Raw genomic sequence first — 27,589 nt, 5'->3', positions numbered from 1 at the left:
ATAAATGAAATTAAATCAAACCAAATGAACCTAAATGAACTCAAATTCACAAATGGACCCAAAATCAAACACATTACATACTAGGCCCATAAATAAAATAAGAACCATGGGCTTTAAAAGAAAATCTCATAAGGCCCATACCTAGCCATTAATCAAGAATAAGCCCATGAACCATTTTAACACAAGTAAAAATCATAATTACAAGAGAATTCTAATTAAAATAAATTAATAACATACGGTAGAATTGATCTCCTTCCATCCAGTCCTGTCACTCTATAAAATAAACAATAAACTAATATTAAAAGGCAGTACTTGGGTTGGGGTATTACACTCTTATCCTATATGACTGACGAGTGGAATTGTATAATTTAGACATACGTTCAGCTTCAGAAAGGCTACTGTAAGACTTATAAATAACATTTTAATAACGAAGAAAATTAATACTGCACTCTTTCCAAATCATACAAATCCCTGGTTTACGTCCCTCAAAGACAACATAATACTTTTAGCCCATTTTCTCTCTTCAAGGATCTGCCACCCATCATAAGATTTTAGGATTGCTATCTAATTTGTAAGCAATAAGGGATATGATTGCCATCAAATTTCACTCGTTCAGAGAATAGTATGATAAAGTGGTGAGAAACACTTTGGCTTATAACATATAATGATTTTAAAATCCCAATATCACACTTATCCTATAGTGTGATATTATCAATAGTGGTCATCAACAACAGGTTACTTTTTTAGCCATACATAATTACACCAAATAGCTATATTATCGAAACAAACAATAGGATTACTGAAGTTAATACAACTTCTTAGGAGACTCTAACAAGAAGACAATTCAGAGGTAACAATAAGCCAACAGTTGGGATTTGGGACGTTCCATAGTTCACATGGGGGATATGTTACATGTAATAAAAACCCCAATCAAAAACATATTAGAGCTAGTGTTGATCTAAACCCACATCAATTCATATGAACTCAAAAAGTAACTCTAAATTATAACCATCGATTTTATAACAAATACCTCTGATATTTCTTTTTTTTTTTTTTGGTAAACAAATACCTCTGATATTTCAACAGTTTAATTTATGTACACCTTTATTCGAGATTGTTCTTCTCTGGACGTCTATATTTTCGAAACACATAGAAGTATTAACAATACTTGGTGGGAGACATCCAACCAAACCCATAATCTAACTTCAACAAAAACCCATACAAAAGGACCTGACCTCCAAAAAAGGGGTAAAATGTAACATGATCAATTAATGAAATACCTGTGTTTTGCTAACTCAGACAAATAGCAGGAGTGGTTGAGTTGAAGCCAGCAAAACAAATAGAGGGTCTACCACATTGACAATAGAGAAAGATTATCGCAAATAGTAAAAGATGAAAGAGAAAATGAATCACGGTAAACCTCAACGGAAAAAATATATGGTATAGGAAGTCGGTTACGAGATAGAGAAAGATTAAGGAACTGAGTTTTAGATTTTAGGTATTGCAAGTAGAAGAAGATGAATTAGGGTAAATCTCAATGGGTAAAAGAGTAGGGTCAGAGATTAGCCATCCGGTTTTTCCCGATGGGGTTTGGGTGTTATTCGAAACAAGGCTATAAACTCATAAACCGGCTATTAAAATGGACGGTGGTGAGTCTTCAAAAACGCATTCGGGAAAAAGGCTAAAAAATCATTAATGAACTCAATTGACTAATCACAGTATACAGAACAGATTACAGCAGTAACTTATATAAGCTAAATTGATTTTTAATCCATTTCAACCACTTTATTGAACAAATTATACCTGGGGAAGGGATGAGTTCTTGTATCAACGTCTAACAAGCTGAACAAGAACATAAACTGACGGAATAAAGCTCATTATTCTAAACTAGGAAAATGAAATCCGCAAACTAACCTGTCTAAATTGTTGCGTTGGTAGTGAAGAATGTCAAAATGGATAGAACGATGAAAATGTTCATGCAAAGGAGATGCCGGATGTCTGTGCGTGAAAGGTGCATAATGTATAACGAAGATCAAGAGGTAGTGAAGATAGCTTATAATGTAAAATGAAGATGAAGAGGTAGCGAAGAGGATGAATAATGTAAAACCCTCTTCTACCCTTTCACGCGAATACGTTATATGACATTTTGCAATATCGTTCAGTTCCGGTAAACAACTTAAACTATGAAATTTACGGATTTATCCTCATTTAAAACATAAATTGTAAAGGCAAAATTACAACCGGTTCCAGTATACACCAGTTAATAGTTAAACTTGTAGGTCAAACTACGGTTTATGGGATCATGGCGGTTCACCTTGGTAAACCAATAAAAAGTATGTTTCTAGATCCCTAATTTAGGGAACTTCAAGGTTGTCCCTAGGGAATCCTAGGGTTGCCCTAGGGCACCCTAATCTAGCATGGGCATCCTATTTTCAATTTTAGGGTTATCCATGGTCGCCCATGGTGCCCTACAGGAACCCTAGTAGGGTTTGGTATGACAAACCAATGCCCAGTCCAATCATCCCTAGTCCATCTCATGGATAAGGGGATCCATCCCATACCCGAATGCGCAGTGAAAACAAATTGATTTGGGTTTTTTTCACAACCCATGAATAATTAATAATTAAAAACAAGAGGAATTAATAAAGAATTGCTAACCTGATGAGCCTCAAGTGTTGCTCCTCCAATAGACAATGGTTCTTCCTCCAATCAGCACTCTAAGTAAACAAATTTGAACCTCCAATGGTGTAGCAAAGGTTCTTCAAGTCAATCCCAGATGCTCTTCAGTTCTTCAAGCACAGATCTAGGTTTCTAAAACCCTAACTCTCAAACACAGTAGAGAGCAACAAGAAGAAGAAGAAGAGATCACAAGAGAGAGAGGGGAGACCAAAACACATCCAAGAGGGGGCAGCCAGAAAACGTGGAGCACTGTGTGCCCCCTCTGCGTTTTGGTCCCTTTATATAATAGTAGGGTTTTTTTAAAACCCTGGATGAAAAATTAAAAAACCCAGTGAGAGTCAGACTCTCTCTCTCTCTCTTTGTTTGGCAGTTCTGTTTAAACTCAAAGTGCTTCTAATTAGTGAAGAAGCAGAATTTAATAGGGAATGATATAATTAATCACTTTATTTAATTTATGAATAATTATAATTAGCACTATATCCATTAATTAAATAAAGAACCAATTATTTTAGCAAATTTCAAATAACTCCCTACATGATAATAAATTATCATGTACAACCCCCCCCCACTAATCAACACCATCATTATGGAATCTAGGGCATGTACACTTGTACTGCCAAACCCCATTCCATAGTACATGTCCATATAAGAGTGTCTGTGCATCTGATCGGATCCCGCAAAACTCGATAAAACACTTTATTCAAATAATTATATATAATCTATTATTAAATAGATTTTGCATAAACCATTTCTAAAACGACATTGGATCCAAATTCCGATCCGACCATACACAGACAACCTCAATCTCAGAGTTCTCCAATCGGGCAGTGGTGACCATGTTGAGTAACTCCTTCACTCACAAAGTGTTCACGCATTCCCAGAACACCGACTTTGACTTACTTGAGTCTCAGTCATTGATGAACCAAAGAATGCGATCACACTTTGCAGCGACAGGGTTCCCTCAGGTAAAGGGTGCCGGTAGCATATGTCTATTCCTTCCTACATCTGGCAGTAATACATGAGGGAATGGACAAAGCAGATTCTTCACCAATACACATATCGATCATGTGAGTACTCGTATTCATACCCTGACATCACATGTCTAGGCATACCCAATACGACAACCATATGATAAGGGTGCCCAGCTCAAACCCTAGTCGTGACTACCATTTAAAGTAAAACTTACGGATACGTAATGCTCTAAAAGTTTATATCGCATGTGATAATATTAAACCAAAATGTATAAAGGTTCAATATAAAGTAAAACCAGATTGAACTGAGCCGAATCGGGTTTGATGGACACATAAATCCAACAAAACTGTCAGACTGACAAATAAAACCTAAAAAAACATAATCGACGGCTCAGCATGAACCCTTTTAAATGGAAATTCAGATTTCAAAAACGCATTTTCGACCTAACAGCACACGTCCCGTCACCTTTAAGCCTAATTTCTTTCTATAGTGGGAAATTGTCCTTATGTTCTATAGTGGTGCCAGCAATTTGAGTGTCCACATTCGTCTGAGAACAACGTTTTTCTTCATTTCAATGTGCAAAACCTAACTATAATCCTTTTGGCTCTTAATCTAATGGATTTTATGTCCCATGGGTAATTTTCATTTCTGAATAGGGAAATTATTGGTTATTTTCTTCTCTACGTGGCAAGTAGTTGGGCCTTCTATATACGTCTTTCACAAATTTAATGTTATTATTATTATTTTTTTTTTTTGCTAAAAATCAATAATGTATTGAGAATGAAAAATAAAAAGAAATGTTGCAAGATGGACGTCATATCAGAATGGACACCGACAAAAAAGACAAAAGACCCACAGACAAATTTGATATCATAAATAGATCCATTATTGTTCTTAGATGCTTAACCCAATCTTGTGAACATTTCAATTTGGAAAGGAAATTGGTCTTCAATGATCAAAATGGTACATTCTCTTTCGTCTTCCTTGAGTTTCTTCGTTCAACGCTCGTCTTCATCTTTGTCTCTACCTCATCGCACCAACAATATCTCATGGCTGCAAAACAACAAACGCAGCAATGTTTGTCAAGTAAAGGTTGCTGACACTCGGTGCTCACGGTTGTTGTCGGCATCGGCACGGCATCGGCATCGGCATCACAAGAGAGTGATCGCCGATCAGCTCATTATCATCCTTCTATTTGGGATCACAAATTCATTGAGTCTTTGAAGAATCCTTACACGGTTAGTAGCTAGCTAGTCTCGATCCCTTGTAATATCCTCACTTTTTGTATGTATTTTTACACTTTCACTTGTTCTCAATGCCTTACCAACTCCCAGTACTTCTTGTTGGATTGCAGAATGAACTCTCCCATGCCCGCTTAGAGGAGCTCAAGCAAGAAGTAAAGCTGCTTATACTGTCTACCAAAGATCCATTGGTTCGATTGAAACTCATCGACTCCATTCAACGGTTGGGAGTGGCTTACCACTTCGAGGAAGAGATCAAAGAGTCCCTTCTTCTTCATCATCTCGTTTATTTGGAGGGCAATGATGATCTCTACACTGCTGCCTTAAAATTTCGACTTTTTCGAGAACATGGCTATCAAATTAGTTCAGGTAATTTACATGAATAATTTATCAATTTGGATTGTCTACGGTGCAGCTGCCCGTCTTGCCTGTGCTGTGCAGACACACGGTCGTGTGCAAAGATCGCCTTATCTCTGCCCGAACGCCTTGCCCGAGTGGGGGTAAGGCGATCTTTGCACGTAGCCCTATGTTTGCGCAACACAGGCAGGACCGGTAGCTGCGCCGTAGATGATCTGAATCCATAATTTCTATACAGAAATAAAATTGCACCCTCACTACTACCAATTAGTATTTTCATATGTACTGATACTTGGTTCACTTCTTGTGTTGTTCTAATCTTGCATATAGATGTGTTTAATGAATTCAAAAACAATGATGGGAGCTTCATGGACAGCTCAAGTAATGAAGCGGAGGGTCTCGAGGGTCTCTTGTGCTTATATGAAGCTTCACACCTTGGAATGAATGGAGAAGCTGTGCTAGAGGAAGCTATGGAATTCAGTCTCTCACGTCTCAAGTCATCATTAATGAAACAATTAGTACAACAATCACTGGAAGTTCCATTACACTGGAGAATGGTGAGATTAGAAGCTAGGAATTTTATAAATGTTTACGAGAAGGAACATATGAAGGAGAGTTCATCAATATTGCTTGAGTTAGCAAAGTTGGATTTCAACATTGTGCAGTCAGTTCATCAAAGGGATTTACAGGAGCTATCAAGGTGATTTTTAATTAAAGCAATCGATGTGTTTTCATCGCATGATTAAAAAACAATAGTAAGGTAGCGGTCTTTTCCCCCAACTTTAAAACAAAGGTTTTGCTTCGACTCCGTTTGTCTAGTGAAAATGATCCCCAAAAAAAAACAATTTACCATAAAATCAATATTTCTTTTGGAGCCATAGAATATCTTTGTTTGCTGGGAAAAAATGGGTGGGAGAATCTTATGTTTTTCCATCAAATTCTAAAAATTGTTATTTGAATAGCGGGCTGGGAGAATTGAATGTACAAGAATGCTTTATCCAGGGGGGGTTGTCTGCTTAGGTAGTATAGTAGCCGGTTTCTTCTACCCCACCCGTCCCTCATCAAAGTCCCATCATTTTGATAGAATTTTGAGGAAAAGAAAATAGAAATTGATTATTTTAATTTGTGGGGCTCCCAGGTCCAATCCTTTCCTTTCCGTTCCTGTTCCCTCATCTCATTAGAGATGGGTTCCACCCTTTTAACTTTTCCACCCCGTTTTTCTTGCAAACAGATAGCCACCTCCTTTGTGTAATAATAGGGCCCGGGCCTACTACTCTATTTCTTTGGTATGCTCCTTGGACATTCAAGATTCCCATAATTGTTACTCAGTGGCTTAATTTGCACGGCCGACCCCTTTCATATGTGCCTATGGGAGCTCTATGGTGTCATTTTGTGGCGTTTTCTCGTGAATTGTCATAACTTGTATCGTCCATGGGTCCATCACTTAAGTTGTGACGAGTGCAGAGAGGGTAGAAATGATATTATATATTTATTTAAAAAAATTCTATAAAATCTATGTTTTTTTGTTATATTTGGTCCACATGAAATGATTATAATTTTATATGTTAAATACTAAGTATTGCATATTTTCGTTGATAGGTGGTGGACAGATTTGGCTTTTAAAGAAGAGCTTTGCTTTGCTAGGGATCGATTAGTGGAGAATTTCCTATGGGCAGTTGGGATTATCTATGAGCCCGAATTCTCCAAATGCAGGATAGGGCTCACCAAATTAATCTCAATATTAACGATAATTGATGACATTTATGATGTATATGGATCACTAGATGAACTTGAACTCTTCACAAAAGCAGTTGATAGGTAAGATCTAGAGAGACTCCAAGGTACATCTTCTAAGTTGCTTATCTTATCTTGGCTTAAAAAACTTTTTAGATATTATTACTTTTATTTTGTCAGGTGGGATATTAAAGCCGTAGGGGACCTTCCCAATTACATGAAGTCATGCTTCTTAGCCCTGCTCAATTTTGGTAATGGAATTGTTTATGATGCACAAAGGGATCTTGGCTTGAATATCTTACCCTATCTAATAAAAGAGGTACTCGTTTTCTCTTTTCCTTTATCTTTTTATTTTTTTAAGCTAAAAGAAGTTTACATGAAACTTTTATTTTTTCATCTTTTTTACATAAAAACATACATAATTTTAATGAAGGGAATTTTTTTTATTGAGACCTCAAGGTCATACAATTTGTAACCTTATTTTCTTACCGTTTTAGTATGACATGATGTTTATTATTTTTGATAAGGATAATATCGATATCTCACATGTGTACTGAAAAAATGTTTATGACAATGACACCTTTTGATCATGACATATTAATAGGTCAGTGTCAAATTATTTTTAAAATTTTTTTGTTATCTATTTTGTAGTGGGTAAGACTTTGCAGAGCATACATGATGGAAGCAAGATGGTTTTACAAGGGGTACACACCAGGGTTGGAAGAATATTTGGGTAATGCATGGATATCAGTGGGTGGTCCTGTAGCCATGGTCCATGCTTATTTTCTGCAGCTGCAAGGACGCATCCTATCTGCTGATGAGTCTCTTGATTGCTTGAACCATCGCTCCGACGACCTATTTTATTGGGCATCAATCATTACTAGACTTGTCGACGATCTCGGAACTTCCCAAGTACGTTGCTATATATATTATCTTTGAATCTCTCTATTAAAATTATAGGACAAAGTTTTCCTCCATCCATAGAGGACGGTTCACCCATCATCCTAGGGTTCACAAACCCCTCCTAGGATTTTTGTATGTTCCAAAATATCCTCCCGATACCCATTCCCACTCTCTCCCACCCCTCGATGAATGGGATCCCATTCACCATGGGTGGAGGGAAACTCGATCCAAAATTATATATAGGAATTAATGGACCTATAATTTCCATCATTTACTAAAGTTGTTTTTATATATGTGGCTACCGAAGGCTGAGATGGAAAGGGGAGATGTGCACAAGTCAATACAATGCTACATGAAAGAAAAGGGTGTCTCAGAGGAAAAAGCAAGAGAACACATAGAGTGCTTAGTGAGGGATTCATGGAAGAAGCTTAACGAGTGTGCTCAAAGCTGTGGGCTGCCCAAATGGGTGGTAGACATGGCCTTGAACATGGCACGGACTTCCCAGTGCATCTTTCAACACGGTGACGGCATCGGCACTCCCGGTGGAGTGACTAAAGATCGAGTGGTCTCACTGTTCATCGAGCCCCTTTCATGAACGATTTAATGACTTTTGGATCCAAGAAATATTCCAATCATCTGACCGATGATGTGGTTATTACAAAGGCCCACATGTTTAGTTTGGGTCTAAACCAATTAATATTATGTAACTACTAATTAATGGAAAGAAATTAAAATTTCATGGGAAAATTTCATGGACAACCCCTCTAAGTATTCAATATGTCACGGACTTACCAAACTTGGTCAAAATGGCAACCTTCCCCCTCACGTTAAGCAGGGTTAGCACCCAAAGTTAAAATATCGATTTTACCCTCTTAGTTATTTAAATAAAAAATGGGTAAATGACACTTAAGGTACCTAACGTTTGATAAAATTATAAGTTGGGTATCCAATGTTTGACAAATTCCATTTAAGGTACTAAACCATCACCATTCACCACTGCCGCCGCCACCACCACCACACCCTCGTCTTCCTGTATGACAACCACCACCCCACCACCTGCTGCAACGGCCTGCCACCTCGACTACTTATGACGCCTGCCCAACCAAAATTGTCGTGTCCATGATTTGTTTATTCGTTTCCATAAAGCCACTCTACGATTCCATCCCTTTGTTCCTTCAAATTGTTTCCGTAATCCAAAGAGTCAATAGAGATTGCTGTGTCCATGAAATTCCAGACATCCTCCCCTTGAATTCCTCAAAATCAATCTAAAATCATCATAGTCCATTGTAAGAAATAACCTCCAATCCCCAAATTTCACCTGATTTTTCTCTCTAGAAACTGTTGGAAGACTTAGAGTTTGGATTTCATACAATTTGTAGGGGTTTTGAGTTGGGGTAAAGAATGAAGTGAGGAAGATGGGTTTCGTTTTGGGGGTTTTAGAAAGGGAGTGGGTAACGATGATGATGTATATTTGGCTAATGGAAGGGAAATAGAGATGAATTTTGAAGTTCAGTGGAGAGATGGGTTCGGTTATGGTGTATGGAGAATAATAATAAGAAGAAGAAGAAGAAGGGGAAAGAGAGGGTGGTTGGACGGCGGCTGTGAACAAGTAAACAAAAAAACAAAATGGTCTTTAATATTTCTAGTTTCGTATCTTTAATAATTTGTTTGATTTCTGATCTAAACTTGAAGAAATTCAAAAGCAACAAATAAAACCGCACAATATGGGTACCTTTGGTTGTGGAGGGAGTAGATTTGGTCAGGACGAACATTAGCGAGTGCACTGTTGAATGCCATGGAAAAGGCATTTCCGGGATGGGAAGAGATGAAATCCTTGAGAATCTCCTCTGGAATTAGATTAGTCTTTACAGCACTCCTTGAAGAATCAGGGGTGCAGCTCCTTTGGTGGATGAACTATTGTCTTGTTAAGATTGCCAATATCTTCTTCTTCTTCTTTGAGCTTGGAACAATCGAATTGAGATTCGAGAAACTAAAACACGAAACAGGAACAGAGAAATTGAATGAAAATAAAAGGGAATCGATGAGTAGAAGAAGATGGAGATATGTAAAGTGCAATTATAGGTTGATAGACATGCGAGCTTGGGCATCGATTACGATGGTCCGTCTAGGTGCTGCCATGAAAGTCATTGACATTGGTGGTGGTCGGAGGTTGCAGCGGTGAAGCAGAAAGAAACGAAGAAGAAGAAGCAATGGTGGGTCCCACAAAGAGAATGGTTTGTATTTGGGATTTTAACCTTAAGGGTATTATGGGGAGTTCACAGGTAAGGGTAATTTTGCCATTTAAAAAGAGTTAACAGCCACTTAACTGCAGAGACTAACGGAGTGGACTAAGTTGAAATAAAGTCATAAAATAGGGGGTGTCTGTGACATTTTGACCAAGTTTGGTAAGTTCGTGACATATTGAATACTTAGAGGGGGTGTCTGTGAAATTTTCCCAAATTTCATTTGTCAAAGGTCGATGGAACATCCACAAAAAATATAGATATTCTCTACCTAGAGGTGGGGGCGGTAAAGGGTAGTGATGGGGTGGGGAAGAAGGGTAGCAGAGGTGGGAGATGGGATGGGGTTAAGGGACTGCTGGGGGTGGGGAACAAAGGTAACAGAGGTGGGAGATGGAGGCAGGACAAGGGAGTGATGAGTGAGGAGTTGCAGAATGGAAGAGAAAGATGAATAGTATCATTTATTGGTTTAGGGGAAGAAGAATAGGTACGTTATATTAAGGGTAAAGTTGGAAATTAAAAAAAAAATTATTAATGTGATTAAGGCAAAAGTTTTCATGCACGACTATGCTACTGTGCATGTGCACAATTTGCATTAAATGTAGTCAGATTGGCATAAATGTCAATCTACAATAACAAAAAAACCCATGCATCCTCTATTTGATGGAGTTGATGGAAGAATCTCACGTATATATATGAATACCTTCCTCTTTGGTTAATGTTATCTTGGTTTAGGTATCTCAAACACAATCTGTGAAACATTGAGTACTTTGTCTACTGCAATTTTACTGAACGTTAGGAACCTTAGATGCCATTGACCTATTTTTTTAATGAAAAATAGTTATATACCTAATGGAGTTGGATCCAATGTATGGACGCTAAATTAGGTTGATCAGCCTAGTATGAGATAAGTTAAAGAACTCGACTTAACGTGTTTTATTAATAGCTTTGGAGGTTTTGACTTATCGACTAAGTACCTGAAAAACCGAGCTAAACAGTTAACTAAATAAAAAGTTAAGTACATCATCAGTTATCACACCTCTTAGGGAGAACCTATGAACCCTTATAAGTAGTAGAGCCCTTAAAAGGTTCATCAGAAACATAACATTCATCTTTATACATAACGACAACCTGCATCATTGACATCAAAAGAGAATCATAAAATTAAAATCTCATTTTGTCAAAAGTTCAATAAAACTATTTTATATGATCAAACAGTCAAGGAAAATTAACCAAAAAAAATAGAGCTTCTTAAATACCTGATGGTTCTTAAAAATTTTAAGGGGAGTTAAGGGTGGTGAGCTTGGGCTCTATGGGCATGGTGCCCTCTTTCGGCCATTTGGGCACCCCCTCCGCTTCCCTTGCGATTCCACTTTTCTTCTTCTCCGACGGTGGCATTGGCAGAAACATAATAAGCAACACAAAATAGTCCATGAACGAAGCATACTATACCTCCGATGGACAGGAAATGATGATGTGAAAACCCACAAGAGTCCCTGGATTTTGAGTTTGCCAATGCCCCTATGATCAGCATCGCAAATCCAACGACTACCATTATCCTGATCACCAAAGCCAAATTATGGTTAGATACACCGACACACACACACACACACTCACACCTGTAAAGATTCCATTTACTCCCTAATTATTGTTAGTTTCATGCCAAAGACTCCATTTTATTGCATGGAAACTTATTACAAATGGAACATGAAGCTGGAACTAGCAAAGCCAGAAAATTAATGAAAAGAACCATTCCCTGATTTCGAACCAACGTGTAGCATATTTGAAAGCCATTTAAACTGCATTTAATGTTGTTCTACGGTATTACTTTAAAAGGGAATCCTTTTCTATTTCCACTAAATTTGATGCTCTTCTGTATTCAATATTTTCTAATTGGATTTTCACCCCCAAAAAGTTCAAATCTGAATATAACAAAATCCTTATATTTAAAATGGTATGCCCCATATTGCATTGAAGATCTATACTAGTTCGAATGCATGCTTTGTCTTTCACTATTAACCACCCATTACTCATGTCTACATCACCCCATCCACGTGGCCAGGGTATCACGTAGGGCAGTTACAGATCTTGTGTTAGTTGTTAATTGTAGTAGACAGCTGTAAACCATTATCTTATTGTCACTGAAATATCTGTTGTATATATGAATAGTGAAGTGTCTTCTCGGTATGCGAGACAGAAGTTTCTCAGAAACCTTTCTTCTCTTAGCTCATCGTCTTTCTTCATTTCTTCAAAACCCTTTATGGTATCAGAGCTAATCAGAGTAGATCTCTCATGCATACCTTCAATGGATTCCATCTTTCCATTTCCAAGCACTTTGAATGTCGCAAACTTTGTGACTATTCGTCTTACACTAGATAACTTCTTGCTATGGGAAACAAAGATGATTTTGTTGATCGAAAGCCAAGATCTACTTGGCTTCATCAGTGGCGATTGTCCTTCTCCAGATCATTTGATCACAAATGAGGATGGCAAAGAGATCCAGAATCCAGATTATGTCGCATGGATTCAAACTGATCGATTGATCAAAGCCTGGATTATAGGCACACTGTCCAAAAATGTTCTTGGATTAGCAGTTGGTGTTCATTCCTCTGCAGATTTATGGAACACTCTATCTGAAGCTCTTCGCAAGTTTCAGAATCACGTGAGTTTGAGTTGCTGTCCAAACTTCATTTCTTGAAGAAGAAAGACTCTATTTCTTTATCTGAGTTCTTGATCTCAATCAAGCAAACCTGTGATCAACTCAACTCAATTGGAAAGCCTGTACCGGATCAATGCAAAGTGTTCCTTCTTCTCACCAATCTTGGTTCTCAATTTGAGAATTTCGCTACTGCGATGCTTAAGCCCCCTGTTCCTAGTTACAGTGAGCTGATTCCTCTTCTTCAGAGTCATGATCTTCATAACAAGGGACATCTTGCTAAAAGTGTCAATCCTCATCTTGCCTTTTATGGAGAGAAGACTAGCCATCAGGATTCCCGCCAAAACAAAGGTCGTGGAAATTCCTCTTTCCACCGAGGCCGATGTCCTTATTTCTCTTCTCAAGGTAGAGGTTTTGTTTAGAATAGCCGATCCTCTGATGAGAGTGCCAATAAGGAAAACAAAGTTCCTGTCAAGAATCAGCACGAGAATCATCGATCTGATGGTCGATCTGTTATCCGATGCCAGATTTGTCGATCACAAGTTGGATCATGGAGCTCTGAAGTGTTGGGGGCGTTTTGACAATAGCTATCAGTCTGAGGAAATTCCCCAAGCCTTAGCTGCTGTTCATCTCAATGATTCTCAGGACTCGGCTTGGTTCCCAGACACTGGAGCAATAGCTTATGTTACAGATTCTCCAGGTAAGCTTCGTGCTCTTGCTCCTTACTTTGGTTCTTCCACTGTTCTAGTGGGTAATGGAGCACGGCTCCTATTACTCACACTGGAACTAGTAGTCTAGCCACAGGTAGTGCCTCTTTACCTTTGAACGATGTTTTGCTGGTTCCCTCTATCCAAAAGAATTTATTATCTGTTTCAAAGCTCACCAATGATTATCCCTATTCATTTGAATTTGACAAGACTGGTTTATTATTAAGGACATTCCCACATAGAGGATTTTGGCATCGGGGAGTAGACATGGTGGTTTGCACGTTCTTGAAGAGCAATCTGCTATTGCTCAGGCAGAGGTTCACTACTCCTCTCGTTTTCAAGCTGTTTGTGAGGATGTTTGGCACCAGCGGTTGGGACATCCTCAAGACAAGATTACTAGATTTCTAAAAAATAATGATTTCATTGTTGTAACTCAAGCTTCTAACCACTTATGTGCTAGTTGTCAGATGAATAAGAGTACTAAGCTCCCATTCATTAGTTCATTTACCCGTAGTACTGTTCCTCTTGCTAGGGTTCATTGTGACTTGTGGGGTAAGGCACCTGTAGCCAGTATGCAACATTTTCGTTTCTATGCTGTTTTTGTTGATGACTTTTCCAGATTTACATGGTTGTATCCTTTTAAAAGAAAATCTGATTTCTTTAAGACCCTTTGATCTTTCAATCCATGGTTGAGTGTCAGTTGGAAAAGAAAATTAAGGTGTTTCAATCTGATGGAGGAGGTGAATTCTCTGATAAAGGTTTTTTAGCCCACCTTCAAATTTGTGGGATTGTTCATCACATTTCATGCCCAGGTACCCCTGCCCAAAATAGCATTGCTGAACGTAAGCATCGGCATGTTGTGGAACTTGGTCTAGCTATGATGTATACTGCCTCGGTTCCTCTAAAATTCTGGGTGGAGGCCTTCTCTACGGCTGTGTACCTCATCAACCGTTTGCCGTTTAAAGTGTTGGACATGGCATGCCCTCTCACGGTTTTATTTGGGAGACTCCTTCTTACTCTGTTCTGAGGGTGTTTGGCACATGTTGTTTTCCTTATCTTCGACATTATGCCACGCACAAGTTTATCCATTGTTCACTCTCTTGTGTGTTCTTGGGTTATAGTGACAAGCACAAGGGGTACCATTGTCTTCATATCCCCATTGGTCGTGTTTATATATCGCATCATGTCATATTCGATGAAGGGTTCTTTCCATTTTAGCCTTCTTCCTTTGCTTCTGTTGCCACCCAGTTCCCTTCCTCGAATGATGATTTTTGTAGTTTTGAAAGCTGGCTTTCTCCACCCTCTGATCCCACTCCCCCTGTGGATCCCCATTCATCCAATCCTACTTCCGTTATAGGTCCTTGGTTTTCTGATGCTGCTTCTAGGGGGCCTTCTTTACCGCTTCCACTCTCCACACCTCCTTGTGCTGGTCTTTTACCAGATTTCACTAATTCTTTACCACAGTCTAGTGATTCCGTCTTGACTCCTTCTTCTCCAGCTTCGCCACCATCTGGGCTCGTTGTTGGTGGTTCAGCTGGGGTTGTGTCTGCCTCCCCATCTGTGCTACCTCATGATGGTTCTTGGGCTGCCATACCTGCTGGTTAGGCAACGCTAGATGCTGGTTTGCTTGAGCCTCGTGTTGGTTCTTCGGTTGCAATCGATGCTGGTTTTCCTACTGTTCCATGTCACTCTATGGTCACCCATAGTAAGCGTGGGATACATAAGCCAAATCCCAAGTATGCCCTCACAGTTTCTGCCATACCCACCGAGCCAACCTCTGTTAAGGCTGCTCTTTGGCACCCTGGTTGGCACCTGGCTATGCTCGAGGAAATGAAGGCCTTGGCTGACAATCACACTTGGTCTTTGGTACCCCCAACTTCGGCCATGAACATTGTACCTTGTAAATGGGTCTTTAAATCTAAACTCAAAGCTGATGGGTCCTTAGAACGCCTGAAGGCTCGCCTTGTTGCCAAGGGGTTTACCCAGCGCGAGGGTATTGATTTCATTGAGACGTTCAGTCCGGTCATTAAGCCGGGGTCTATCCATTTGGTTCTTAATATTGCTACGGTATTGGGCTGGTCTCTTTGCCAATTGGATGTGAAGAACGCTTTTCTTCACGGGTTTTTGATGACCCCGGTCTTTATGACCCAGCCTCTGGGCTTTGTTGATTCGGCCAAACCTCACGCTATTTGTGAACGTCATCGGGCCTTGTATGGTCTGCGGCAGGCTCCTTGCACTTGGTTTGATCATTTTAGCCGTTTTCTTCTTGGTGTTGGATTTGTTTGTAGCTTATCGGATGGCTCTATGTTCGTTTATCATCATCATGGTCGTATCCTTGTTTTGCTACTCTACGTCAATGGTATTGTTCTTACCGGGAATGACACATCCTTCATGGACTCGTTTGTTACCACCTTGAGCTCTCAATTTGCAATGAAGGATTTGGGGACCTTGCATTATTTCTTGGGCATCGAGGTTACCACAACTTCTCATGGCTTGTTTCTCTCTCAGTCCAAGTATGCCTTGGACATTCTTCGGCATGCCCATATGTTGGATATCAAGCCCACTTCTACACCCATGGTTCTTCGCTCGTCTTTGGAAGGTGATTCCAGTCCTTTCTCTGATGTTGCACTGTATCAGAGTCTTGTTGGCGGTCTCCAGTATCTTACTGTGACTCGCTCGGATCTTTCCTATGTTGTTAATTCGGTCTGTCAGCATATGCATTCCCCGACTACAGCCCATTTTGGAATGGTGAAACGCATTTTGCGCTATGTCAAGGGGACTTTGGACCATGGTCTTCGGATTGTTCGTGATAGTTCCCTCACTCTCTATGGATTCTCTGATTCTGATTGGGCTGGTTGCCCCCTTACTCGCCGTTCAACTATTGGGTTCTATACATTCCTTGGGTCTAATTGCATTTCTTGGAGTGCCAAGAAGCAGTCGACTGTTTCTCGCTCTAGTACTGAGGCTGAATATCGTGCTATGGCCTCTACTACGGCTGAGCTTACTTGGCTCACTTTTCTTTTACGGGATCTCGGGATCTCTCAGTTCTCGCCTATCACTCTCTTTTGCGATAACACCAGCGCCTTGCATATGATGGTCAATCCGGTGTTTCATGCGCACTCCAAGCACATCGAGCTTGATTATTACTTTGTGCATGCGTGAGAAGGTGGCTCTCGGTCATCTTATTACCCGCTTTGTTCCTTCTCATCTTTAGGTGGCTGATCTCTTCACCAAATCATTGCCTCATCGGGAATTTCATGCTCTTTGTCTCAAACTAGGCCTTTGTTCCCGGCTCAGTTTGCGGGAGGGTATTAACCACCCATTACTCATGTCCACATCATCCCATCCACGTGGCTAGGGTATGTTGTGTTAGTTGTTAATTGTAGTACACAGCTGTAAACTAGTATCTTATTGTAACTGAAGTATCTGTTATATATATGAATAGTGAAGTGTCTTCTCGGTATGCGAGACAGAAGTTTCTCAGAAACCTTTCTTCTCTTAGCTCATCGTCTTCTTCATTTCTTCAGAACCCTTTATTCACTACCTAAAAAACATCGAATGCATGCAAGTAACAGATATGTAACCAAAACCAACTCAGCCTTATCCCAACCAGGGGTGTCAAACGGTTTGTTCGGCTCGGCTTCAGTCAGGTTGAATCGGTTTCGGTCATGGAATGAGTGAGACCAAAACCAAACTATTAAGAAACTTCAGTTTTAGGTTGGTTTCAATTTCGGTCCAATGCGACTTCGGTTTATTTAGGTTTCTAAAAATTGGATTAATACCGGTTTAGATCGGTTTGGTTTTGGGTTTCAACCACAATGAAATCTTATATTCATAATTTTTAGTGAGGAAAGATTCGATAAAAACAATTTAATTCACCTTCCCCAAGTCAAAACAAGTAAACAACCATTAATAAGATATGGTAATGTTACAATCCGAACAAAAAAAGAATAAATTGTAAGGGGAAGAAAGGAAGACAACTAATATCTAAATCAATGGATAAATAGAGTTTGTAGTGAAATTAATGTCACAAATCATATAATTATTTATCATTAATTGTAAATGAAAGATAATTAAGATTGAAACCAATGAATAGTCATTGAGAAGATAACTAATATGGAAATCACAAAATGAACCCTACTATCAAATCATTTATTTGAAAATCCAACTAATTTTGAATAATGAACAAGGAGATCAAGGAAGAAGCATTGTTACAATTTCCCTATTCATAACCTCATACTCATTGATTTGTAATGATTCCCCTTACAACCAGAAATCTGCTCACTAATGTTGAAATCAATGGATAATCAATTCATCACCTATTCATAACTTTATACTCTATTTTTTATCGGATTCATTCGCTTCTCGGTTCGGTTGTTGGTTTGGATATAGGATGGTCCAGTTCTCAGCCGGTCCTATCATATCCCAGTCCAAAAACAAACTGATAATGATCGATTTGGTTTGGTCCAGGTTTTTTGGGTTTGTTTCAGTTGTTCTTAATGATTCGGGCTAGGTTTTGACACCCTTAATCCCAACAAGGGAAAGAATCATGGAAAATTCCACATTGTTAGGCCCACTATATATCACATGATAAATAGTGGGGACATACTAACATGCTTTCTCCTATCCCGATCATGTATGCCCCATGTGGATCCCATATATATGATACCATTACACTGGCTCCATAGGACACCAAATTATTATAATCGTATGACTATTCAACTTAATTCAGCTAATTAATTATTTTCCTAATTAAAAGGGATAATTAACATACTAAATAAAAAAAAAAATGAAACATTCTTGAAATGGCATGATTTCTTTTCTTTTGGCATGATTTCATGCATACACATTTTGAATAGTAAAAATGATCGACATGCTTGAGTCATGCCTAGTGTTTTTTTTGTTTTTTTGTTTTTGTTTTTTTGTTAAATAGATCATCTTATTGGCAAAGGAGGGAAGGAAAAAGTAATATACAAGGCAAAGGCAGCCTAAAGAGTCTTTGGCTAAGCTCCCCCCAGCCCAGACTCAAAAGACTCCTAGATTGAGGACCATAACCAAGGCCCAACCAACACAATTCCTTAAGGACCCCATGTACACAAATGAAAAACAAAGACTAAAAGATCCCCCACACTAATCATCTCCCCAGGACAGTACTTCTCTCAACCCATATAGGACGCACTTTCCAGTTTTGGGCTAAAAATGTGTTCCTTAAAGATTTCGATCACTTGGGGGTGTCCGCTCTACACCTATCCTCGACATCCATTTTCTCTCTAATGAGGCAAGGCATAATCTTCGTTTTATGTCTAAAGATCCAAAAGATTATCTCCTTCCAAATGTGAGAAACCGTTGCACAAAAGGCCAATTTAGCAATACACCCAATTGAATCTCCCTTGAAGGTCCTGGCAATCCATTCTGCTTTCACAAGAGTACCATTTCCAGACCTTCTAAAGAGAGAACAAAGGTTCAATATAACTGCTCAAATTTTTTTCGTAAAAGAGCACTCAAAACAAATGGTCTCTATTCTCCACTCCCGCCCAACAAAAAGTACAATTTAGAGAAATCATCATCTTGTGTTTCTGTAGTCTTTGGTTGGGAGCCCATCAATCAAATATCTCCAAGTTGTTACTGATTACTTGGAAGCCCATCAACCAAACATCTCCAAAAATACCATTTCCAGGTCTTCTTTTCTATGAACTCCGCTTGGAGCATAGTGACTATCATGGCTAGTTGTAGGGGTGTCAATGGGTCGGTTTGGTCCGGTTTTGGTTTGGGCTTTTTCGGTTTTGGTGTGACTTTTATAGAAACCGAAACCGAACCATTAACAAATGTTCAGTTTCGGTGCTATTTTGGTTTCGGTGCGGTTTGGTTTCGTGTCGATTTATGATAACGGGTTGATATCAGTTTGGATTCGGTTCGGTACCGGTTTTATATAACTAATTAACTAGTAAGGTCCGGTTAGTATTATTATATTCCAAATGCAACAACTAGGTATAGAGATTCCCAATTCATATCTAACTAGTAAATGAATTTAAACACAAGTTTTTACAGGGGTTGGTTCAATATTAAATCATAAACGAATATAGGAAACTAGTGCAATGGATGCTCTATAGTAATTATTATAGAAGCAAGTTTCCTGGCATTAAAGGATTAAACCATGATCGCATATAGGATGAGAGAACATCCATAAAATTTATTTGATCTCAACAGGTCTAAACGCTTTTAAAACTGATATAGATAGGTACATAAATCCATAAATTTTATTTGATCTCAGCATTTTATCGGGTTGGGTCGGTTCGATTTGGGTTCTGGCCTAACGGTTCGGGTCACTGGTGCACCGTTGGGCTAGCCCAAGCCGAACCAAAACCGATTGCTGTCTGGATCCACAAGCCGAACCCGAACCAATAAGAGATCGGTCCGGTGTGGTTCGGGCTCGTTCAGGCCAGTTTTATCGGTTCAGGTTGGGTATTGACACCCCTAGCTAGTTGTTTGAACTCATTAGACTTAGTTGAGTTGTAACACCTTGAGTTGACTCAAGTGATGTTCGCTGAATTCTGAGTTAACTCACGGTGTTTAATGCTAAATTATGTTGTGCTATGCCTAGGAAGGTCAAAACTACAATATTTTTTGTTGTTATTTTACTCTGTTTCTATGAACATTACCTTTGTTGAATCAAGTAAAACTTTGAAGAGAATAGGATTTCCCAGACTTGGAGTGAAGGAGTTAGTCTATGATTGGGCCCGTGAAATTGAAGAGACTCAAACCGGTTTTGAGAGACTGGGCCCGTGAAGCTTTCCCAAATCTCATTTTGGTTGTAAAGGAAGCGAAATTTGATTTAGAGGAGGTGCAAGATACTATGGATACCTGTGGTGTAAATGATTTCTTGTTTGGGCGGGAAGCAGATGCCAAAACTAGATACCTGTCAGCTTTGAATAACTGTGAATTGAAAAGCTTTGGAACAAAAAATCCAGAAATAAATGGCTTAAAGAGGGTGATCGCAACTCCAAATTCTTTCACCTCTCGACAATTATAAGGAGAGCTAAGAATCATATTAAATGCCTTAAAATGAGAGATGGTGCTCTTGTGTCAGATCCCTCAGTTGTGGCTGATTTTGTGAGCAAGTACTTTGAAGATTTTCATAAGGAGGTTCCTCTTGCTGAGCACTTGGATATCTTAGATGTCATTCCCCAGGTGTTGGGTGTGGAGGATAGGGCTGCTTTGGACCTAGTTCCGGGCCTTGATGAAGTGAAGACGGCGGTGTGGGACCTTGACCCGGACAGCTCGCCTGGTCCGGATGGTTTTCATGGCTCTGTCTTTAGATGGTGCTGGGATGTGGTGGGTAGCGATGTGGGGAAAGCGGTGGTTAATTTCTTCTGGGAGGGAGTTATGCCTAAAGGGGTCAATAATTACTTTATTACCCTTATTCCTAAGGTGGAGAATGCTATAATATCCCTGGATAAATCTCGGCCTATTTGCATGGGGAATTTTTTCTGCAAAATTATCACTAAAATCTTGGCAAACAGATTGGGGGTGTTTCTCCCTTGCCTAGTTTCAAAGGAGCAGAGTGCGTTTCAGAAAGGCAATGTTATTTCCACCAATATTTGCTTGGCATCTGAACTGAGTAACCTCATGCACAAGACGGTCAGGGGTGGTGGTATTGGTCTAAAGCTGGATGTACAAAAAGCCTATGACTCTCTTTCTTGGAAGTTCCTTTTCTTGGTTTTGCGTAGATTTGGTTTCAGTGACCGCTGGATTCTGTGGCTTCACACTTTGTTGTCGTCTACTAGGATCTCTGTCCTTATAAATGGAGGTCCAGTTGGTTTTTTTGGAGTGGAAAGAGGGCTGCGTCAGGGTGATCCGCTCTCCCCCTTATTATTCTTTCTGGCAGAGGAAGTCCTTTGCAGAGGGTTGAACCGGCTTGTGGAGGAAAAAAAGGTCCTCCCCTTGAGAGGCCCTAGGGGTGTCCCTACTCCAGGGCACCTATTATTTGCTGACGATGTTTTTACTTTTATGAATGGTTCCCTCAGGTACATCAAGGAGCTGCACTCCTTTCTGGAGAAATATCAAGATTTTTCAGGGCAGAAATTCAATCTTGAAAAAAGCAAACTCTTCTGTGGTGCTATCACCCCTTCTAGAAGACGACGGATATCGGATTTGCTCAAGATCCCCTTGTGTAACCTCCCTACAAGATACTTGGGTGCGGGGATCTTCAAGGGAAGGGTTACTAGGGAGAAAATGACGCCGTTGGTTGATAAGTTTAAGCAGCGCCTGTCAGGTTGGAAAGGCAAGCTTCTATCTTTTGTAGGTAGAGTGGAGTTTGTAAGGTCTGTGATGCTTAGTCTTTCGGTTCACATCTTTTCTGTTTATTGGTGGCCCTCCTCCCTTGTTTCCCTTATGGAGGGGTGGATCCGGAATTTTATTTGGTCGAGTGACATCGAGGCTAAAAGAGTTGTGACAGTCAAGTGGGACGCTATTTGCATGCCTAAAGCGGAAGGAGGGTTGGGCATCCGTCGTCTCCGGGACATTAACAAGGCTTTGCTTTGTAAGTTAGCTTGGTTGATTTGGCATGATGATTCCATGGTTTATAAATTCATGCGATCGAGGTTCCTCTCCTTTGATGGCTGCTTAAAGCCTCTCTCCCCGTCCTCCTCGATTTTACCTGGTATCCGCAAAGTATGGGACTTTGTAATACAGCAGGAAAGGTGGATTATTGGTAATGGCAAATCTGTCCGCTTTTGGAAGGATTGTTGGCTAGGAAGTGAATCGATTGCCGATGCCTCTGGTCTAGGTGCGAATCTCTTTTTGGACAGAAACGCCTGGGTTTCGGACTTCATTGTTGATGGCTCAAGGTCCCTCCCACAGGTCCGATCATCTTTTCTGAAGGATATCTTTGCTGTGATAAATGGCATTATTCTGCCCAGTTCGGGTTTGTCGGATTCCTATTCTTGGGGTATTACCCCCTCGGGGGTGTTCTCTGTTAAATCTGCTTGGGAGATGCTTAGGAAGAAAGGGCCTCAAGTCCCTTGGTGTAGCTTGGTGTGGAATAAGTTTCTTTTACCAAGACATTCATGCTTTGCTTGGCGGTTGTTGTAGGGTAAAACGCCCACGGACATGGCGCTATCTCGCAAAGGGGTTTCCCTGGCTTCTCGCTGTGAATTTTGTAAGGCCCAAGTGGAATCGGATGTGCATATTTTTCTGGTATGCCCGCTTGCTCGTGGTCTTTGGGAGAGGTTTTTGTTTCTCTTTCATGTTTAATGGCCGGGTCCCTTGACCCTTTTGGAGTTCTTTGGGTGGTGGAAAAGGAAAGCCGGATCTGCTCCCATGAAAGATGCTTGGTTGTCCGGTGTGGTTCTAATTCCGTATTGCTTATGGTCTGAACGGAACTGCAGGAAATTTGAGGGGAAGGCCAAGGGTCTGGACGACCTTTTCTCCACTTTCCTTGTGTCTCTGAGGGAAATTTCTAGGGAATTTTCCTACCCAGTCTCGTCTGTGCTTGATCTATCTTGTGCTAGAAGTCTAGACATTCCTGTGATTTCAAAGCCTGCTTAGGTCATTACGGAAGTGCGATGGTTTAACCCCCCTAGAGGATGGGTGAAGCTTAACACGGATGGTTGTTCGATTGGAAACCCAAGTAGGGCCGGGGCTGGTGGTATTCTTAGAGATGATCGAGCAGCTTTGGTGTCAGCTTACAGTTTCTTCCTTGGCACAAAGTCTAACTATGTGGCTGAGTTCATGGCCTTGATGCATGGTTTGTTGAGAGCTAAGGAAATGGGGGTGACTCGGTTATGGGTGAAATGTGACTCCATGTCAGTCGTGAGATCCCTCCATGCGGGTTCGATCCCTTGGTTCGTTAGGCAACAATGGTTAGGCTTGCAACCTTATCTTCTTTCAATCCTTTGGAAGATATCCTATTGTTTTCATGAAGCAAATCCGACAGCGGATTTCCTCGCTAAGGTTGCGACTAAGAGTGACACTCCTTGGGTTTCAGATTTCCCTCCGTTTGTCTGGAGAATTTTATCTGATGATGCAAAGGGCAGGTCCCGGTTCAGATTTGATTAGTGCTTCCTGTGGGGCCTGGGGTGTTCAGCATTAGTTGTTTTTGCTCTTTTCTTTTGGTTGTAGGCCTTGAGCCTTAGCTTTTTGTATCTGTCCTTGTCCGGGGATGCCTGGGCATGTTATTCTTTTATTCTTTTTTTGCTTCGTCTTTAATATAATCCTGCTGATCTTTAGAAAAAAAAAAAGAAGGGGTTAGTCTATGTTCGGAACTTCAGGAGTTCTTATAACCCAAAGTCTCGATAATTAGTGATGAGCACATTTATGTGTGAAATCTTAGGGCATAAAGCATACATTTTACCACATTGGACAGAGTTACTCGGTGCTTTCTTGTGCTTTTCAAGTTTTAGGTGAATTCTTGTGAAAATTGAGGAGATAATGCTAAGGAAATGTTTTTAAGCTGTTTAGAGGTGTTAATGGCTTGGATGCATAGCCCATCGAGTCAGCTTCGCAACAATTCAAACGGCACTTGATTCCGAGTTGAAACGAAGAAGTTACGGCCGTTTTCGTAACGAAGCGCGAAAATGGTCTATAGGGGTTTATTTATAATTATTGACAGTCGTCCGGGGATAAAGTGAAGCAAAGGTTTGGATTTCAGGGGTTTTAATGCAATAACCAGAAGTTATATTTCCTGTACCCGAAAGATTCCATTTGGAGGGCTCTGGACAGTCCAACTTCAACTTGAGATATCTTGGGCTCCCGAACTCCAAATTGGACGAAATTTGGGTCTATTTTGGGTGATTTTTTGCAAGGAAGACAATGGTGAGGCCTATATAAGCACCCCATGCTCCACGTTTTCTGAAGGACAGAATGGGTATTTTATTTATTCTTGAAGAAATCCTAGTCATCACCCTTACTCTCTCTCTCCTCCAACTTCTCAAGGGCACTTCTGGAATTCTACTTGGGATAGATTTAAATTTTCTCATCTATAGAAGGTTGAAAAATCAAAGATGCTTTGATTTTATTGCTTGGAGAAGATATCTACAAAGAAAAGGAAGCACTTGTTAGAATTGGAAGTTTACTTTTCTAGAAATAGAAGGTGCCTATGTAAAAAATCTTCTCTTCTTCTTCTTTATATTTTTTTTTTTTTTTTTTTTCTTAGGATTCAAGGCATTGTAAAAGAGGAAAGAGAAGAGAATATTCTCTTTTCTTAGGGAATATTTCTCCTACACTTCCATCTTCTCTCTTCTCCTCTCTTCCACCTATAAATACCCGTTACTTCTCTTGTAAAAATTGCTCATTCACTTAGTGAAATTTCTTCTCTTCTTCTCCTTCTAATTTGTGATTTTTGGCTTTTCTAAGTTCTAGTTTGTTAAATAGAGTGGCGTATATCTCCTCGTGTTCGACCCGTAGCTACGATTGACCCGTACGCTTGCGGTTTCATTTTAACTCAAACAATTAGCTCTTGGTCTTTCATGAAATTTCCATTTGTCATTTAACAAAGCAATTCTGTTTTTTTTTTATTTTTTTTTGAGAATTGACGAGTCAAACGATATTTCTATTTCAATTTCTACATCTTCTTCTACCTCATAATAAAACTTTTTCTTGCCATAATGGTTCAACTCCTAGATTTTTGTCTCATTAAGGTTTTTTATTTATTTATTTATTTTATGTCAAAGCATAAAAAAATCAAGGGTAAATTTGAAATGACTTTTGAAAGAAGTGACGAGAAAAGACATACACACTAAGCCTTATATGAATGTCTTTGAATAGAGCTAATAATAGAGGATAATGATCCATATGGCTAACCCTTATTAGTTGCGATAAAGTAGAATTAATTTGAGTTGAGCTGAATTGAAGTTTTCCAATGCCACCAGTAGGGGGAGAAATCTTCCACATCACAAAAATTTAAGCATGAGCATAAGTTCCCTTAATAGGGCCCAAATGATGTGAGAGGGTGTGGGAAAAGACCTCACACTCACAACATGAGAAAATTCTTTACAATTTTGAATATACATTCGAATGACTTTCCTTTTTTTGAGTCTGGAGCCGCTCCCCATGTGGGGACGGTCCCCACCCCTATCCAATCCACACCATCCATGAGGTGTGGATCCGTGTCTCAAAGGTGGGTCTTGCACCCGTATATGGTGTGAAAAGGATTCTGTCCAGGACCTTGCTCGGGCTGTACGTGCAGCGCAAGACTTGGTGAGGCATGAAAAGACCGCCTCACCCCTGCTTGGGGGTGGCACTCGGACAGGAGTGAGGTGGTCTTTTCACGCTTCACCAAGTCTGACGCTGCACGTGCAGCCTGGACGACAGGGTGCTGGACAGGTGGTGCGGATTCAAACTGCTTTTTCGTAGGGTCGGGGTATTTTTCCACAGACAATACTAGGGTGGAATTAAATGTTGCCTAAGACCCCAAAAAGTCAAAAAAAGTTATCCATATCCCCAACACTTAATCATTCAATGTGAATATGAGATAGAGAGAGAAAAGAAGAAGAAGTGAGAGAAACATACCATGAGATGAAGAGGCAAGCCACTGCTAATTGCCTGTTGGCAGAAGATCTCTCCAATTCGTCTTTGGAAAAGATACAGATGCAACCACCCAGCAAGTTTGCAATTACATGCGCTATAGCCAGAATTGCTGCTGCAGCCAATCCTAACTTGAACGCGTCTTCACTTGGTTCTCTACACTCAAAAATCCACATCCTTAAATGCTTCACCTGTCAACAAAAAAAAAAAAAAAAAAAAAGATTAATAAGTTAATAGGAAGGAAGATCGACCAATAATTTAAAGAAGACCAAGAAAACTAAACTAAAGATGTTCATATCATTGAACTGATAAGAGAAGGAATAATAGGTAACCAGAACTTGTCATTTCACAACACTTAACCTTGTTCTGTGCGTTTTCGGCTTGAATGCCAAGTAATCCTGCTACAATGTCCATAACAACGATTAAAAGACAAATGAGAGCACCTACAGCTTTCCCCATTCTTGCAGAGATTTGGAGCTCTAAGCTGATCTGAATAAGATTATGGAATATGGATTGAACTTTCCCTTCTCTGTTATGAGGTGAGACTTGAGAGAGACTGGAGAATGTGAATATAAGTTCAACAGTGTTATGTGGAAAAATAATATTAATACCATGTGAAAGAGATTAGCTTATTAGCTGTAACGAGAAAAGGAGAAAGTTTCTTTTGTACTGATGGTTTACTTTATTTACTTTGGCTACCCTTTTTTTTCCTTCTTTTCTGATGTTGGATTCCTTTCATGGGGGACAAGGAAAGTAGGGTATCACCCAGCTCAACTAGGGATGACCCCTGACCCTCAGATCGATGGCTACGATGGATTGACATGTCAATCACCGTTTTGGAGTAAAAACAACTAACCATTTATTGTTATTATTTTAGAAAAGAAGATGTAGATGTTACTTAGCCATCAGTTTACCTTCACATGCAATAAGATTTTGTAGGTCTTGATCTTTTTTTTCCTTTTCGTCTACTTTTTTCTTTTACTTTTACTAATATAGTAGTATGTGATGTGGAATGATCTCATTCGATTTCATAAATTGGGTTATACGGTTTTTTTTATTTTTTTGGGTAAAGAGGAAATGTATTTGAAACCACGCGGAAAAGAACATTCTATAGAATCATAAAACAAAGAAAAATAAATACAAGAAGTGGGATTGAAATCCAACCATAACAATTGTTTGGCTAGAGGCTCCATTCGAAGCAAAGTTTGCCAGAGAGCACTTGTGACAATTATCGCCTCCTTATGGTTACGGAATGATCGATTTGATTGCAAAATGATGGGGACACCCAATCAATGATTCTGTCATTTTACCTGTTTGATAAGGGATCTTGTTCCAGAAATCACGAGATCTAGGACAAGATAAGAATAAGTGAGATGGAAGAGACACACTGTAGGCCAAAACCATAAATCATGGGATTAGGGTGGTTCACCTAGGCAAATCGATTATAAACCAATTAAGGTTTTACATCATTGAAAAATCAATATACTGAAAATTAGGGTTTTGCACCCTGGGGCTAATCCATGGGAAGCCATGGGTGCCCTTATTTAAATTTTTAGGGTTTTACATGGTTGCCCATGA

The 27,589-nt window shown here is 39.7% G+C and overlaps 2 protein-coding genes across 2 annotated transcripts; one reads left to right on the top strand and one right to left on the bottom strand.

Moving 5' to 3' along the window:
- Positions 1-4,763: 4,763 nt before the first annotated feature.
- Positions 4,764-8,570, top strand: LOC122650076 (probable terpene synthase 9; the record flags this gene model as incomplete). The annotated part of the gene is made up of 7 exons (XM_043843377.1): positions 4,764-4,889; positions 5,006-5,261; positions 5,580-5,949; positions 6,849-7,067; positions 7,164-7,302; positions 7,635-7,895; positions 8,194-8,570. Coding segments are annotated over 7 exons (1,659 nt in total), but the record flags the coding sequence as incomplete, so codon positions are not given.
- A 2,844-nt stretch (positions 8,571-11,414) lies between these two features.
- Positions 11,415-26,535, bottom strand: LOC122650066. The gene is made up of 3 exons (XM_043843366.1): positions 26,372-26,535; positions 25,997-26,202; positions 11,415-11,685 (listed from the first exon to the last, which is right to left on the bottom strand). The coding sequence occupies exons 1-3, from the start codon at positions 26,468-26,470 to the stop codon at positions 11,415-11,417; spliced, it is 576 nt and encodes a 191-aa protein (XP_043699301.1). The 5' UTR covers positions 26,471-26,535.
- Between the last annotated feature and the right edge of the window lie 1,054 nt (positions 26,536-27,589).

This window comes from Telopea speciosissima, chromosome 1, assembly GCF_018873765.1.
Source record: "Telopea speciosissima isolate NSW1024214 ecotype Mountain lineage chromosome 1, Tspe_v1, whole genome shotgun sequence".
NCBI classification, from domain to species: domain Eukaryota; kingdom Viridiplantae; phylum Streptophyta; class Magnoliopsida; order Proteales; family Proteaceae; genus Telopea; species Telopea speciosissima.
Note: the sequence above shows the minus strand (reverse complement) of the source record. Positions and strands in the feature narration are given on the sequence as shown.